We start from the raw sequence: 15098 nt of genomic DNA on the forward strand, positions 1-15098 counted from the left end.
ACACACAGAGTCTAAGGTGGTAGTGCTTTATGTGTTTATCTAACGGGCCGTGGTCTTTCTGTACAGTGAAATTGTCATAAAACATAAGTAACAAAGGTAGTTTGTTAGGTAGGTGTAGAATAAGTGATACATATGTGTTGTGAAGGTAAAGAATATATTAAAGAGATATTGTGTTAAAGTCCTTCCAAAATGGTGAGTCTCTTATCTAATCCTCTGCAGACATTGATGGAGTAACACTCCGCTACACGTGCATCTGGTGCCATTCAACCGGACGGCGTCTCTCACCTCAGGGACCGAGCTGACGGCGTGGACCTGGCCAATCAGCTTGCAGTACGACTGAAAGAGCAGCAGCAGCTGGAAGTGGAGCTTATAAAGGCGCTGGCACAGCTCCAATTGCTGGGGGACAGACACACACAGAGAGACACACTGATGAGATTATGCCACACACACACACACACACACACACACACACACACACACACACACACACACACACACACACACACACACACACACACACACACACACACACACACACACACACACACACACACGTACACACATACGCACAGCCGCTGAAGCACATACGCACATTTGCGCGCACACACACATACACACACAAATAAATGCTCTATCGCACCAGCACATGCACACACACACACGCACATACCCATACACACACACACACACACATTTGCACATGCACACACACACACACAAACGCTTTATCCCACATGCAGATGCACGCACACACACTCACACAGATGCCTTCAGACACACAAACACACACGTCGCAGTACAGGAACATTTAAACGTTTTGCTGTAAAAAGAGGAATTGAAAACAAGGAAGTAGAGGAACTAGAAGGAGCACTTACTGCAAGAGATTCCATTTGCTAGATAGCGAGACAGCAGGTTAGGGCATGAGAGTGAGATGAGAGGAAGACAGAGCATCAATCAAACACATGCACGGAGCTCCCAGTACGGGCACAGTCGGTCAATACAAGGCATTAGTCCACAACAGCCCCCGCTCAATTAGTTTTAAATACGTTAAAGTTAAACACACAAAGGCAAGAGGGCCATTCTGGACTCATTTTGACGTTCGTTGTCTTTGACAAAGTATGTTTGAACATGTGCAGTTACGTCATTATTTCTACGGTTATGTATCAAAGCATTAGCTCTCAGGGATTATTGAACGGAACGCTGGTTAAGCAGATGGTGAGAACGCTGAGAGCTGAACAGCACTTTACATTTACATTAGTATTTCACTTGGAGTTTCCCTCTGCATTACATTTTCCATTAGTTCTAAACTTTGAATTGCGTTGAGCGTTGAAGGTAAAAACATAAATAAATAGGACAGGTTAGGGCCTTTGCATTGAATAGGCTCCAGGTAAAGGTAGCACAATATTCTAGGCAGCAGAGAGGAAGCACACATGCAAAGAACAACAACTCCAGTAGTGTGTGACGCAAACACTGAGAGGGGCAGCAGAGAGAGAGAGAGAGAGAGAGAGAGAGAGAGAGAGAGAGAGAGAGAGAGAGAGAGAGAGAGAGAGAGAGAGAGAGAGAGAGAGAGAGAGAGAGAGAGAGAGAGAGAGAGAGAGAGAGAGAGAGAGAGAGAGAGAGAGGCAAGCGAGAGAGAGAGAGAGAGAGAGAGAGAGACAAGCGAGAGATTGACAAGAGAGAGAGACAGATCCTCCAACCTTTTCCTCTGATTCGCCAGGCTGGCAGGTGACCACACTGTCGCCGGGGCATCTGGGAAATGTGTCCCTACAGTTCCTCAACCACTGAGGGGGTGAAAGGACACAACGCTTAAAATAACACTCACAAACACTAGTGGCATTTGAGCCCTCATAGGGTCCGCAGTCCTGGTGTTTACAGAAGAGGTGCATTGTGGGTTAGTGTGTGCACACATGAACCTCTGCTCACCCCTGTAGCCAAGTGGATTGGTGACTGGGAGGCAGAGCACTAATAACGGCTTGTACACACTATCCCAGCCAAGACCAAGATCCTCAACAACAGAGTTGAATAAACACATGTCAGAAATACATGGCCTGTTAGGCCCTTTGAGACTGTACCTGTGATTAAGGGCTGTACAAATACAATTGAATCGAGTTCAAGTGGCTGAAATCCAACCATGTGTACACACACTTTGAGAGATTTAGAACTGTGATCATTCTACGTTAGGAACAGTTGTGAGGAACACCAGAAGCCTTTACTAGGGTGGAACTGAATGGACTCCATTCAGAGCTCTAGGCCCGCTGAACCGCTGAGCTGTGATTGGCCGAGGGGTCCCTTCGTACCATGACGGCCGCCTCCTCCCGGCTGTTGTAGGTGTCCAGGTACTCCTGCAGCTCCAGGGCGCTGAACTTCATCTTCTCCAGCAGCCCGTAGGACATGATCTGGAGAGGAGGAAACACATTGTTTTTCTGTGTGCGTCTGTGTTTGTTTTTCTGTGTGTGTTTTTCTGTGTGTGTTTTTCTGTGTGTTTTTCTCTCTGTGTGTGTTTTTCTGTGTGTTTTTTTTCTGTGTGTGTTTTTCTGTGTGTGTTTTTCTGTGTGTGTGTTTTTCTGTGTGTGTTTGTGTTTTTTCTGTGTTTGTTTTTGTGTGTGTGTGTGTGTGTGTGTGTGTGTGTGTGTGTGTGTGTGTGTGTGTGTGTGTGCGTCTGTGTTTGTTTTTCTGTGTGTTTTTCTGTTTGTGTATTTGTCTGTGTGTGTTTTTTTTCCTGCGTGTGTGTTTTTCTGTGTATGAGTGTGTGTGTGTGTGTGTGTGTGTGTGTGTGTGTGTGTGTGTGTGTGTGTGTGTGTGTGTGTGTGTGTGTGTGTGCATGTGCGTGCATGTGCGTGCATGTGTGTGTGCGTGTGCGTCTACGTGTGTGGTCCGGCTCTTCCTGAACACATGCCAACCATTAGAACTGGCTAAGGCTCTTCCGACTTCTGCCCCAGATTATCAACAGACATTTCTAATCTCTGAAAGCCAGATGAGACGGATTACTGAGCCCATCTTCTGTCCCCGAACAGAGCGCATTTATACAGAACAAATGGAGTCGGTTCTTCTTTAGTTTACCATGCTTCACTAAACAGGGTTCTCCATGTTAATGGAGCTGGGTTCTAAAGGTCACATGGTTCTGTTTGCATTGAGCTGGGTTCTGTAGGTCCCATGGTTCTGTAGGTCGCATGGTTCTGTAGGTCACATGGTTCTGTAGGTCACATGGTTCTGTAGGTCATGGAGCTTGGTTCTGTAGGTCACATCGTTCTGTAGGTTACATGGTTCTGTAGGTCACATGGTTCTGTAGGTCACATGGTGCTGTCGGTCACATGGTTCTGTAGGTCATTGAGCTGGGTTCTGTAGGTGACATGGTTCTGTAGGTGACATGGTTCTGTAGGTCACATGGTTCTGTAGGTCACATGGTTATGCAGGTCATGGAGCTGGGTTCTGTAGGTCACATGGTTCTGTAGGTCACATGGTTCTGTAGGTCACATGGTTCTGTAGGTCATGGAGCTGGGTTCTGTAGGTCACATGGTTCTGTAGGTCACATGGTTCTGTAGGTCCCATGGTTCTGTAGGTCACATGGTTCTGTAGGTCACATGGTTCTGAAGGTCACATGGTTCTGTAGGTCACATGGTTCGGTAGGTCCCATGGTTCTTTAGGGCACATGGCTCTGTAGGTCACATGGTTCTGTAGGTCCCACGGTGCTGTAGGTCACATGGTGCTGCAGGTCACATGGTTCTGGGGCTCACCGTGTCTGCGTCGATGTAGATGGTGGGGCAGTCCGAGCAGGTGGTCAGCATCTGGGAGGAGCGGAGGAACTTGGAGCCGATCCCCCGCAGCCCCTCCCCCAGGTAGGTGGCGGCGTCCGTGGTCAGCGTGCAGAACTTCCCCTGGATGTTCTGGGAGCCAGCAGGACGTTAAGGCAGTGGTCTGTTTGATTGGTCCCACTCAAGAACACACGGCTTTGATGAAACATAGGAATGAAAAGCCCTTGCCTTTCCACTTAGTACTAATTAATAACAATTGATTGTGTTATGAAGCGCTTTTCAAGCTTCCCAAAGCCATTACATGGTGAGCGAGTGCTCGTGTGTGTGCATGTGCATGTGCGCGCGTGTGCGTGCGTGCATGCGTGCGTGTGTGTAGGGAGGGTATGACACCTCGTTCACTACCGGATCATCAATCAATAACTTCTCCTTCCAATACTCTCGCATTCAAAAAGGTGTGTAGCACATTACAAAAATAAAACAGAGCAATGACAACACATCCCCCTCCCCCCCTGGGGGATGGATGATGATCCCCGGGATGGACGCTCCCCGGCTCACCTGGAAGAGCGAGGAGAAGACGTGGAAGGTGTAGACGGCGCAGGAGCCGTCCGAGTCCGTCACCAGCTGGTTGACGTGGCAACGCCAGGCCTCCTCGGCGTCGTCACACACCATCGGCTGGAAGGCGGCCAGGATGGCCGAGAAGAAGGGGGAGGGGGGCGGGGGAAACCCCAAGTCCTCCAGGTCGTCCGCGTCGTCGCGGAGGCTGTTGCCACGGAGACGGATGGGAAACGAGGATGTGGTTTGGTTAAAAGAAATTGAACCAGTTTTAGATGGTAAAAGGACTGCATTTATATAGCGCTTTTTTGTAACCAGTGTCCATCCAAAGTGCTTTACAATATTGCCCTAACAATCACCCATTCATACTAGTGCTGTCAAGCGATTAAAATATTTAATCGCGATTAATCGCATTAATGCCATAGTTAACTCACGATTAATCGCGAGCAATCGCAATTAATCGCAAATGTTTTTTCTATGCTAAATATCCCTTGATTTCTTTGTCCCGTTAATTGTTCTCATTTTAATGCTCTTATCAACATGGAAAGGTGCATCGGCTTGCCTTGTGCAAATGTTTTTTTATTGATAACAACATTGGCATATACTGATCAAAACAGGACGATAGAAAAAAAAGCCTATAGCGCTAAAAAAATTAACGCCGTTAAATTTGGTTCATGTTAACGTCGTTAATAACGCGTTTAACTGACAGCACTAATTCATAAACTCATTCACACACTGACAGCTGAGACAACCACACAAGGCGATGCCAGTTCGTCAGGAGCAGTTAGGGTGAGGGTGTCTCGGCTCAGGGACACCTCGACTCTCGACTAGGAGGAACCGGGGATCGAACCAGCAACCTATCGGTTACCAGCCAACTAGCTCTACCTCCTGAGCTACTGCCTCCTCTACATGATCCCGGGCGGCATGTGCTAGATGACGTCTGATGATGCAAGCTGAGCCCCATCTGGTCGGCAGAGAACCTATTATGTTTTTTTTCACTAAAACTGAATACTGTGAAGTGTACTGAGGTCAAATTGAATTTAAATTGCATGTTTTTTTCTCAACTTATCCGGTGTCCCACTTGGGCAACATAATAATCAATTATACAGTCTCTAATCGTTTTACCTTGGGATCGGGGTCACTCAAATATATCATTCGGCAGTCTGTTATTTTTTGATTAGCAGGCCGCTGCTATGAGAAACAGGCTGTTGCTATGGCCACCGTTTCCAACCATAGAATCTAACGGACTGTAGAAATAAAATAGACCCCCAAAATGTTGGTTTATATATTTTTGGTCAAATGGCTGAAGACGGCCCCAAAAACATTCCTCTTTATGGGGCGTTTTCATGCAAGTCTGAGATTAGGCTCTCCTTCACCGGGCTCCGCCCCCATGCCGTGTGTGTGTGAGTGTGCGTGTGCGTGCGTGCGTGCGTGCGTGCGTGCGTGCGTGCGTGCGTGCGTGTGTGTGTGTGGGGGGGGGTGCAGGGGGTTACCTGGGCAGGCAGTTGGGGTCCAGGAAGCCCAGCGGGGGCTGGCAGTAGAGGGGGCTGGCCTGCAGCAGGTCCAGGGACCCGGAGCCCGTGAGCTCCAGGGTGAAGCTCTCCCCGCAGTCCGAGCCCTGGGGCAGCTCGTTGTTGCTCAGCGACAGGTCGTCGTCGTGGCCCTGGGTGTCCTCGTCCTCCCCGCACACCCCGCCCTGGGGAGCAGGAGGAGGGTGAGCACCATGACGACGGCCGAGGCGGCCATGATGATGAGGATGATGACACGGTGTAGGGGACGGAGTGGAGAGGGGGGGGGGGAGAGAGAGATGACAGGGGCGTGGGAGGAGCGGAGGGGGGGGGGGGGGGGGGGGGGAGAGAAATGACAGGGGCGTGGGAGGAGCGGAGGGGGGGGGGGGGGGAGAGAGAGAGATGACAGGGCGTGGGGGGGAGTGGAGGGGGGGTTCAGGTTAGGGGGTGGGAGATGGGGGTGGAGGGTTAGGGTTTAGGGTTAGGGCTAGGTGGAGGGTTAGGGTTAGGTGGAGGTTAGGGTTAGGGCTAGGTGGAGGTGTAAGAGGGGAGTGACAGGGGGGAGGGGGGAGTAGCGAGGGGGTGTGGGGGTTAGATTAGGGTTAGGGTTAGGCTTAGGGCTAGGTGGAGGGTTAGGTGGAGGGTTAGGGTTAGGGTTAGGGCTAGGTGGAGGGTTAGGTTAGGGCTAGGTGGAGGGTTAGGGTTAGGGCTAGGTGGAGGGTTAGGGTTAGGGCTAGGTGGAGGGCTAGGTGGAGGGTTATGGTTAGGGCTAGGTGGAGGGTTAGGGTTAGGGCTAGGTGGAGGGCTAGGTGGAGGGTTAGGGTTAGGGCTAGGTGGAGGGTTAGCGTTAGGGCTAGGTGGAGGGTTAGGGTTAGGGCTAGGTGGAGGGCTAGGTGGAGGGTTAGGGTTAGGGCTAGGTGGAGGGTTAGGGTTAGGGCTAGGTGGAGGGTTAGGGTTAGGGCTAGGTGGAGGGTTAGGGTTAGGGCTAGGTGGAGGTTAGGGTTAGGGTTAGGGCTAGGTGGAGGGTTAGGGTTAGGGCTAGGTGGAGGTTAGGGTTAGGGTTAGGGCTAGGTGGAGGGTTAGGGTTCGGGTTAGGTGGAGGTTCGGGTTAGGGCTAGGTGGAGGGTTAGGGTTAGGGCTAGGTGGAGGTGGAAGAGGGGAGTGACAGGGGGGAGGGGGGAGTAGCGAGGGGGTTAGATTAGTGGGGGGGGGGGGGGGTGGGGGGTGAGAGGCGGGTTAAGGTCAGGGTCGAGGAGGGGCAGAGTGGTTAGTGAACGGGGGGCTCACAGGGTCATGAGAGCGTACAGGTCTACGTCGGGAGGACAACTCAGGAGAAAGCGTCCGCCTGCCTGTCTCACCTGCAGGCTGCCGAGGTCGTAGCGGGCTCCCGCCTGGCCCGGCGTGGTGGCGCTGAAGGACTGGGGGTCGGCCGACGTGTCGTAGGACGTGGACAGCGTGGACAGGAAGGAGTCCGTCGGGTTGGTCTCCTCCGACGGGGACGGGTTGGTCTGAAAGCGTGGAGGTAAAGAGAGCCGTCTAGAGGGAGTGTCCTTCAACAGGGCCGACCTGATGTAAGTGGTGTGTCTGTGAACGTCAGGAGGGTTGACCGTCCTATGCCTGATTCATCCCCTTGCGTAGGTTAGGGTTCATCCCTTAGGTTAGGGTTCATCAACGGGACAGAGGGGTCGATAGACAGTAGGGCTTTGTCTTTTGCCCAAAAATCCTATTTGAAGTTTGTTTGTTTATTAATATTAATATTTGAATATATTCAAATATTTATTAATAATGTTTTGACCATTAAATGCCTTCAGTAAGACCCGGATTGGGCTTCGCGGGGTTTGTTTACCGGCGTTGCTATGGTTACCGGTCTTGCGCGTTCCAACGGTTTATCAGGTTTCTAATGAATCGCTGTCTAATCAATACTTCATTCACTGCCTCTTCCGTGGTCATTACAATATTATGAATAGACTGCGTGGGGTTCTCCGACGTCCCTCCCTCTTGGCCTGCCCATAACAGGTTCCAATATTAATTAATATTCGTTCGAATTTTGATTTATTTTTTGATATTCGAATTATATTCGAATAACGAAGTTCGGAGTCAAAGCCCTTATAGATAGATGCTGATTCTAAGAGCTACCCTGCGCCCCTCAAACCAAACGGCGGAGGACTGGTCTACGTACGAGCTGGGAGTGCGAGAGGCTCTGGCTGGTGGACGACTCCTCCTCCTCCGAGGACTCGTCCGAGTCGTGGGCGTCCTCGTGGCCCAGGCTGGGCGTGCTGCCCGAGTGCTGGCTCTCCTCCAGCAGGTCGCCCAGCTCCGTGCTGTCCAGGGACCGCCGCCTCACGCCCCAGTTGAAGTTGTCCATGCTCTCGCCCTGTGGAGCGCCGCGGCGCGGGGAGACACAGAGGCAGTCAGCGGCGGTAGCTTCCACCTCATAGCTTCCACCACGTAGCCTCCGCCCTTATAGCTCGGGGGGGGGGGGACATGACGCACATGACGCAGAGGGAAACGTAGAAACTTATGAGAGAGGATGAAGGGGTGTGTGTGTGTGTGTGTGTGCCTGTCTGTGTGTGTGTGTGCGTGCTTGTGTGTGCGTGTGTGTGTGTGCCTGTGTTTGTGTGTGTGTGTGTGTGTGTGTGTGCCTGTGTGGGCCTGTGTGTGTGTGTGTGTGTGTGTGTGTGTGTGTGTGTGTGTGTGTGTGTGCCTGTGTGTGTGTGTGTGTGTGTGTGTGCCTGTGTGTTTGTGTGTGTGTGTGTGCCTGTGTCTGTGTGTGTGTGTGTCTGTGTATGTGCGCGTGTGTGTGTGCCTGCGTGCGTGTGTGTCTGTGTGTGTGTGTGTGTGTGTTTGTGTGCGTGTGTGCGTGCGTGCGTGTGCATGTCTGTGTGTGTGTGTGTGTGTGCGTGCGTGCCTGCGTGTGTGCGTCTGCGTGTCTGCGTGTGTGTGTCTGTGTGTGTGTGTGTGTGTGTGCGGTGTAGCCGTCTGCTCAGGGTACCACCGCTGCCCCCCACGCCCCCACACTGAGAACTTGTCATGTCGGGGAACGCCGTGATGGCGGACGCCGGCGCCACGACAAGTCACAGTTTTTCTCCGCAGCGGCGGAAAGGAGACGTTCCAGGTTCAGAGGGCAGGAGGTCACCCCGCGTTGGACGGGGTCCACGCACACCCCCTGGCGTTAGCATGGAACCAGAACTAAGCCTTCAGCTGTACGTCGGCGAGCCCGGAGAGCTGGCTCTAAACACCGGGCCGGACCCCACCGCTCTGAACCTGGAGGCTTTCCACCGCTGGCCTTGGCGCTACGTTTTGCAAGAATGGGATGGAGCACAGACAACCTCGGGATCTGATTTGATTCCAGAAATGACAACAATTAAGAACGGGAAAGGGAGGAGGAGGAGGAGGAGGAAGCGGAAGAGGAAGAGGAAGCCAGAAACAAACAAAAGCACTGAGACAAAGGTAATGCACGTGCTCTGTGGCATCCGTCCGCCTTACCTGAAGCTCCTGGGCGGCAGCGATGGGAGAGAGAGATACAGAGTTAGACCGGGAGAGAGAGAGAGAGGGGAAGGACACAGGCATCTCATTTGTTTTTAACACATGTTTTGGTCGTCAAGCACAGAGAGAACACAGCGAACTACAAAGAGACAGAGAAAAAGACGCCAGGGACTGAAGATTGATTTGTGGAAGTATTTCAGACCGCTTCTGTCGTCACGTTTGCCCTTGCAATTTTTAACTGCAACACACGCTGAAAAAGTGTGCCACAGCAAACCGATGCCAACGGTATGAACGCAGGCTACAGAACGAGGCATTCAATCCTAATAAAGATAGACCACAAATAGATCTATAGCGTAATTGAGCGTGGCAAGAACAACATCTAAATCCAATTACTCACTGCTCGCTCATTTGATCTCTTAACTCATTCTGAATTGCATTATAAATTGAAAGACATTTTCAATCAAAATAAAACGATTGGACGTAATGTTCCATAGACGATGGAATAGAAACAAAGGCATCCTCAAGCTGGCCTCGACCACGAGTCCTCCAGGGTCCCCCCAGTGCCCCCGTCCCTTGTGTGTCCCCAAAGTGTCCACTTTACTTGTGTGTCCCCACGTTATCCACCGTCCCCCAACCCCTAGCATGTCCCCACAGTCCTAGTGTGTCCCCAAAGACCCCCGGTCCTCATGTGGCCCCACGTCCCCACAGTCCCCCAGGGGGGGGGGGGAAGGGGCCCTCACCTCGCCGTCCTCCAGCTCAACGTCCAGGAAGTCGAAGTCCCTGAAGACTCTGAACTGCTGTTCGCTGGCCGTGTCGTCCAGCGTGTCGTCCCGGGTCCCGCCCTCCTCCGAGGAGACTCCGCTCTCCCGGACCTCCATCAGGTCCAGGTCGCCGCACGACGAGAAGATCACCTGGCGAGGGGGGGGGGGGGGGGGGGAGAGAAGGGGCGGGGCTAGGCGTCACCAGGGCACAGCGCTGGGGTCCATTTTAAACGCTGTCACTCAAACCGTGTGTTGCACGTAAGGGAAGTATTTCTCGTGAACAAAGTCTATTGAAGTTCTTGTTTGTGATTGGCTGTTATTAGTGCCAGCTGATGCCACTTATCAAGCAATGGCATCACCTGGTACCGATTTAAGCCAATCATAAACAGCCGATGCAGTAGGATGTGTTTTGGTGTTGTCCCTCTGGTTTGATTTAAAGGGTCTCGCTGATCGAGTCTTGGGGGGGGTTCTCAACTTACAGACGGGTTCTTGGTCAGTCCGACTTCTTGTCCACAGAGAGACAGAACGTTAACCAGCTTCTCTCTGGTTCTCTTCTGCAGGAGAAGGAATAAAAACAAACCAAAACTGTTAGTACCATCTTCCTTCATATCATTCTCTCACCATCCAATGGAATAGATTGTAATTCTCTTACCACAAGACAAGACATATTTCCTTCACTTCACTTCGTCTGCAACCTCGACCACATTATCCAAACCAGCACTACCCCGACCACAGGAAACTGAAACGGATACGCTGCCTAGTGCCGACGGATCCATTCCGTGTTGCGGTACGAACGAACTAGCTCAGTCATAACACAACGTGTCTGCGCCTCTCTAATAGGATTATCCTTTCAAGCACTTTAATGTAGCCCATGCAGAGATAATCTCCGGCTCGGCCGCCCACTGGCAGCCTGTGTGACGTACCCATGTGTTCCCACTATGGGGGGGGGGGGGATGAACACCCAGGGTGGTCCCACATCCTCGTACCTGGGAGGACTGCGGCCGCCTCCAGCTGACGGGCACCAGGACGTTGGTGGAGTTGGAGCCGGAGGAGGTGGAGGAGGTGCTTCGGGTCACCGCCATGGCCCGGGTCTTCCCCTCCCGGCCGCCCGACCCCTGCAGCCCGTCGAAGCGCCGGCCGATCACCGGCGTCTGCGCGGTGGGAGACAGAATCAAGACGTGTCCACTGTGTTAGGGAGGCCTCAGACGGGCGGACAGATCCTGAGGGGTAACAGCCGCACTAGGCTATGCACATGCAGTGTCATGCTATGATATGCGATGCTTTCTGTAGGCCATGTGAGGCTCAAGAGGAAGTAAAACGTGTTTATAGGACACCTTCAACAGACAGGAAGTCACAGAGCGCTCGACAGGATTAAAAAAACTGAATACAGAGATGTAAAACCCATAAAGGACTAAAAACACATCCTGTGAGATAGAAGCCCTCAGACTGAAGCGTTGTTTCCTGTGAGTCGTGTGAGTCGTGTGTGAGTCGTGTGTGAGAGAGTGAGTGAGTGAGTGAGTGAGTGAGTGAGTGAGTGAGTGAGTGAGTGAGTGAGTGAGTGAGTGAGTGAGTGAGTGAGTGAGTGAGTGAGTGAGTGAGTGAGTGAGTGAGTGAGTGAGAGAGAGAGAGAGAGAGAGAGCGTGCGGCCCCCGTTCCATGCCAGGACCCTCACCTCAGAGATGTCGAAGGTGAAGTCCAGGGTCTTGCCGGGCAGGGCCTTGGCCGAGCCGTCCCACACGCGGCTGACCTCCAGGTTGGACAGGTCCCCCTGGTTCTGGTTCTGGCCGTAGGAGGGGTGCACCAGGCTGGCCGAACGGGACACAACCAGCTTCAGGATGTTCAGCGCGTCCTTCCAGTGCACCGTCTGTTCGGGGGGGGGGGTACAGGGGTCCGGTTGGTACACAGGAAGTGGACGCTCGTTACTGCGGAGATGTTACCGATGCTGGGAGCTCTTTAATCGAGGATGTTTTGGTCACACTTTAACATATCTGATCTTTTTGTATTATTCTCTTTAAAGATTTATTTTTGTATTTGTATGCTATGTTCAGTAAGAGTTAGACAGGACAGTATGGGAGAAGGAGACCAACCCGGAATCAAACCGGGTCACTGCGTTAAGGAGCGACCTTTAAAGGTACGCGCTCTACCCAGTGAACCACCGGGACACCCCTGATTTTAGATTTGAATCTTTATATAACTTTATTTCAATCACTGCTACATGTGTTTTCAAGACCCTCGCCTTGTGTTAAGATTGTCAGGGAACAGAATGACATGTTATGCTGCAGTTTTGATAAAGAAAACACCCTGACTTTGACCAAGGTGGGTTGAGTTGGTGGTGTGGGGAGGTGTGTTTGTGTGTGTGTGTGTGTGTGTGTGTGTGTGTGTGTGTGTGTGTGTGTGTGTGTGTGTGTGTGTGTGTGTGTGTGTGTGTGTGTGTGTGTGTGTGTGTGTGTGTGTGTGTGTGTGTGTGTGTGGTAAGGACCTGGACGAATTTCTCGATGGTCTTGAGGACGTCGGCGTTGAACTGCTTCACTTGGACGGCCGTCAGGTCCATGTGACTCAGCAGACAGTAGATGATCTGGAGCAGCGACTGCTGCATGCTGGGTAAACCCTTATCCAGAAGCTTGAGGAGAGACAGAGAAAGGTCACACTCACTTCTTCTTCTTCAGGTCTTTAAAAATAACGTGTTAATGTCAGAATACACTCACAAACGTGTGCATTTGTGAGTGATTACAATCCTTGATATGGAGTCAAATTCTTATAAACAGCTATAACAACATTGCATATACCAGACCGCTTTGAGCAAAATCCTTTCTTTTGAGTCAAATACTTGATATTTCAGTTTTGTGAGTCGAATTGCAAAAATAAAATTGTCTAAAATAACCAGAGATCGGCGCAGCTATCACAAAACGTTCCATTAAAACATAAACCCGTCCATACGCCGTACTGCTGTGTGTACAATCCTTGTTATCGAGTCAAATTCTTGATGGTCAAGTTGTCGGAGTCAACTTTGTGTAAATTGAGCTAATAAAATTGTCCAAAACAATCCAACAATCGGCCCGCTATCGTAAAACGTCCCACCTAGACATAACACTGTACACAAACTGTACACACACTGTACACACTGTGCACGCACTGTACACACACTATACACACACTGTACACCGCATGCGATGCCGGTGTCATGAACGCCTCAAACAGCGCTTTCAGCACCGTCGCCCTGCGGCACTCCTTATGCCAAGGGCCAAGGGTCAGGGGGTCATGGGTCAAGTACAGCTCCGTGAGCAGCACCCCAGGGTGTACCTCGGCCATGTAGGTGACCATGTTGAGCGTGACGCTGGCGAAGGCCTCGTGCAGGTATCGGCACACCACGCTGAGCCAGGAGAAGGGGTCCCGCGTGTACGAGCGCGTCTTGTACAGCGTCATCACGTGGGCCAGGTGGGACAGCTTGGTGTGCTTCTCCACCAGACACACCTGGGGGGGGGGGGAGGGAGGGGGGGGGAGAGAGAGAGAGAGAGAGAGAGAGAGAGACAGACAGACAGACAGACAGACAGACAGACAGACAGACAGACAGACAGACAGACAGACAGACAGACAGACAGACAGACAGACAGACAGACAGACAGACAGACAGAGAGACAGAACGATGCACAGAGAGACAAAGAGAGAGACGCAATGAGAAAGAGAAAAATTTCGGTAGATCACGTTAGTCAGACCTTATTAATCATTAACTTAAAGTAATTTCAAACATTCAAACTTGATTTCATAAAATGTCATACTTTTAATTCTTATCACTGAGGAGGTACTTGTGTATAAATGCTGCAAACCTCCTAAAGTCAATAAAACCCATTTGTAATACAGCCAACTCATGTGAGAGCTGAGTCATACCCCTCCCAGTAACACAGCATGGATCAATCCGTGTTCCCTCCACCCTGCTGATGACTGTGTGAGTGCAGCGCGTCCGGCGGCCGTACCTGGGCGATGCGCTCGGCGCTCTCCTTACAGAACTGGCTGGGGTGGCCGAAGTGCTGCACCAGGTGGGGCAGCAGACACAGCACGTTGAGGGGGAACCCTACACACGCAGAGACACACACACACACACACACACACACACACATAGAAACAGATAGACATAAACACAAGCACGCACACACAAACAAACACACACACACATTAAACACACATACACGCACACACACACACAGACACGAATACGCAAAAGCATGCACACACAACCCCATACACACACACACACACACACACACACACACACACACACACACACGCAGACACACATCCACACAAGCGCACACACACAGACACACACAGAGACACACGCACACACACACATGAACACTCAATACGACTAGAAAGAATCAACAAGACCTATTTTGGTTCCTTGACGCAGTGAATCCATATTCAATTCAATATCTGTGTCCAGGAGAAGGGTAACCCAGGAACCCGATAACCCGACGACCCAGTAACCAGGTGACCTACCGATGGCCTGGGAGGTGTCCACCACGGGCACGCGGGACACGGGGGTGAGCTGGCAGAAGAGCTGCAGCGTCTGGTCGAAGGTGGCCTGCGAGGTGAAGCCCTTCAGCAGCAGCTGCTGCAGCCCCGAGAAGCCGCTCCACCTCAGCTGGGCCTGCAGCTTCTCCAGCCGCTCCCGGTTCTCCGCCCGGTCCAGGGGAACCTGCAGAACACAACCCGGGGTGGTGGAGTTGGACTTTTTTGGGGGTTTTGATTTTTGGGCGACGTTTTGAGATCTGACGTCTTGAAAGAATGAGGGACTTTAAAAGACCTTTAAAGAATAACCGTTCAGCTTATCACCATCCATCCTTCTTGACCTGTTAAGCCCTTTGAGACTGTAATGGTGATTAAGGTTTATACAAATATAATTGAATTGAATTGAATCATTATACTAATTACAGCGGTCAATTCGGATGTTTTTAATGATTTCGGGGGATATTTCGAGATCCGAAACATTGAAGGCATGAGGGATTTTAAAAAACGGAAAACCTTGGAAGAAGAAACCTATT

The 15098-nt window shown here is 51.4% G+C and overlaps 1 protein-coding gene across 1 annotated transcript in view; it reads right to left on the reverse strand.

The window, feature by feature from the left end:
* Positions 1-15098, reverse strand: part of fryb (furry homolog b (Drosophila)) — a 53617-nt gene that overhangs the window by 1131 nt on the left and 37388 nt on the right. Inside the window, exons 40-55 of the mRNA XM_056594495.1 lie at positions 14554-14752; positions 14031-14128; positions 13360-13530; positions 12539-12679; positions 11732-11923; positions 11046-11210; positions 10539-10613; positions 10039-10209; positions 7992-8186; positions 7171-7320; positions 5798-6000; positions 4308-4512; positions 3735-3884; positions 2298-2396; positions 1698-1781; positions 286-396 (exon numbers count right to left, since the gene is read on the reverse strand). Coding sequence (XP_056450470.1) covers positions 286-396; positions 1698-1781; positions 2298-2396; positions 3735-3884; positions 4308-4512; positions 5798-6000; positions 7171-7320; positions 7992-8186; positions 10039-10209; positions 10539-10613; positions 11046-11210; positions 11732-11923; positions 12539-12679; positions 13360-13530; positions 14031-14128; positions 14554-14752 — 2409 coding nt within the window. The remainder of the gene's footprint in view (positions 1-285; positions 397-1697; positions 1782-2297; positions 2397-3734; positions 3885-4307; positions 4513-5797; positions 6001-7170; positions 7321-7991; positions 8187-10038; positions 10210-10538; positions 10614-11045; positions 11211-11731; positions 11924-12538; positions 12680-13359; positions 13531-14030; positions 14129-14553; positions 14753-15098) is intronic.

This window comes from Gadus chalcogrammus, chromosome 7 (genome assembly GCF_026213295.1).
Source record: "Gadus chalcogrammus isolate NIFS_2021 chromosome 7, NIFS_Gcha_1.0, whole genome shotgun sequence".
NCBI lineage: Eukaryota > Metazoa > Chordata > Actinopteri > Gadiformes > Gadidae > Gadus > Gadus chalcogrammus.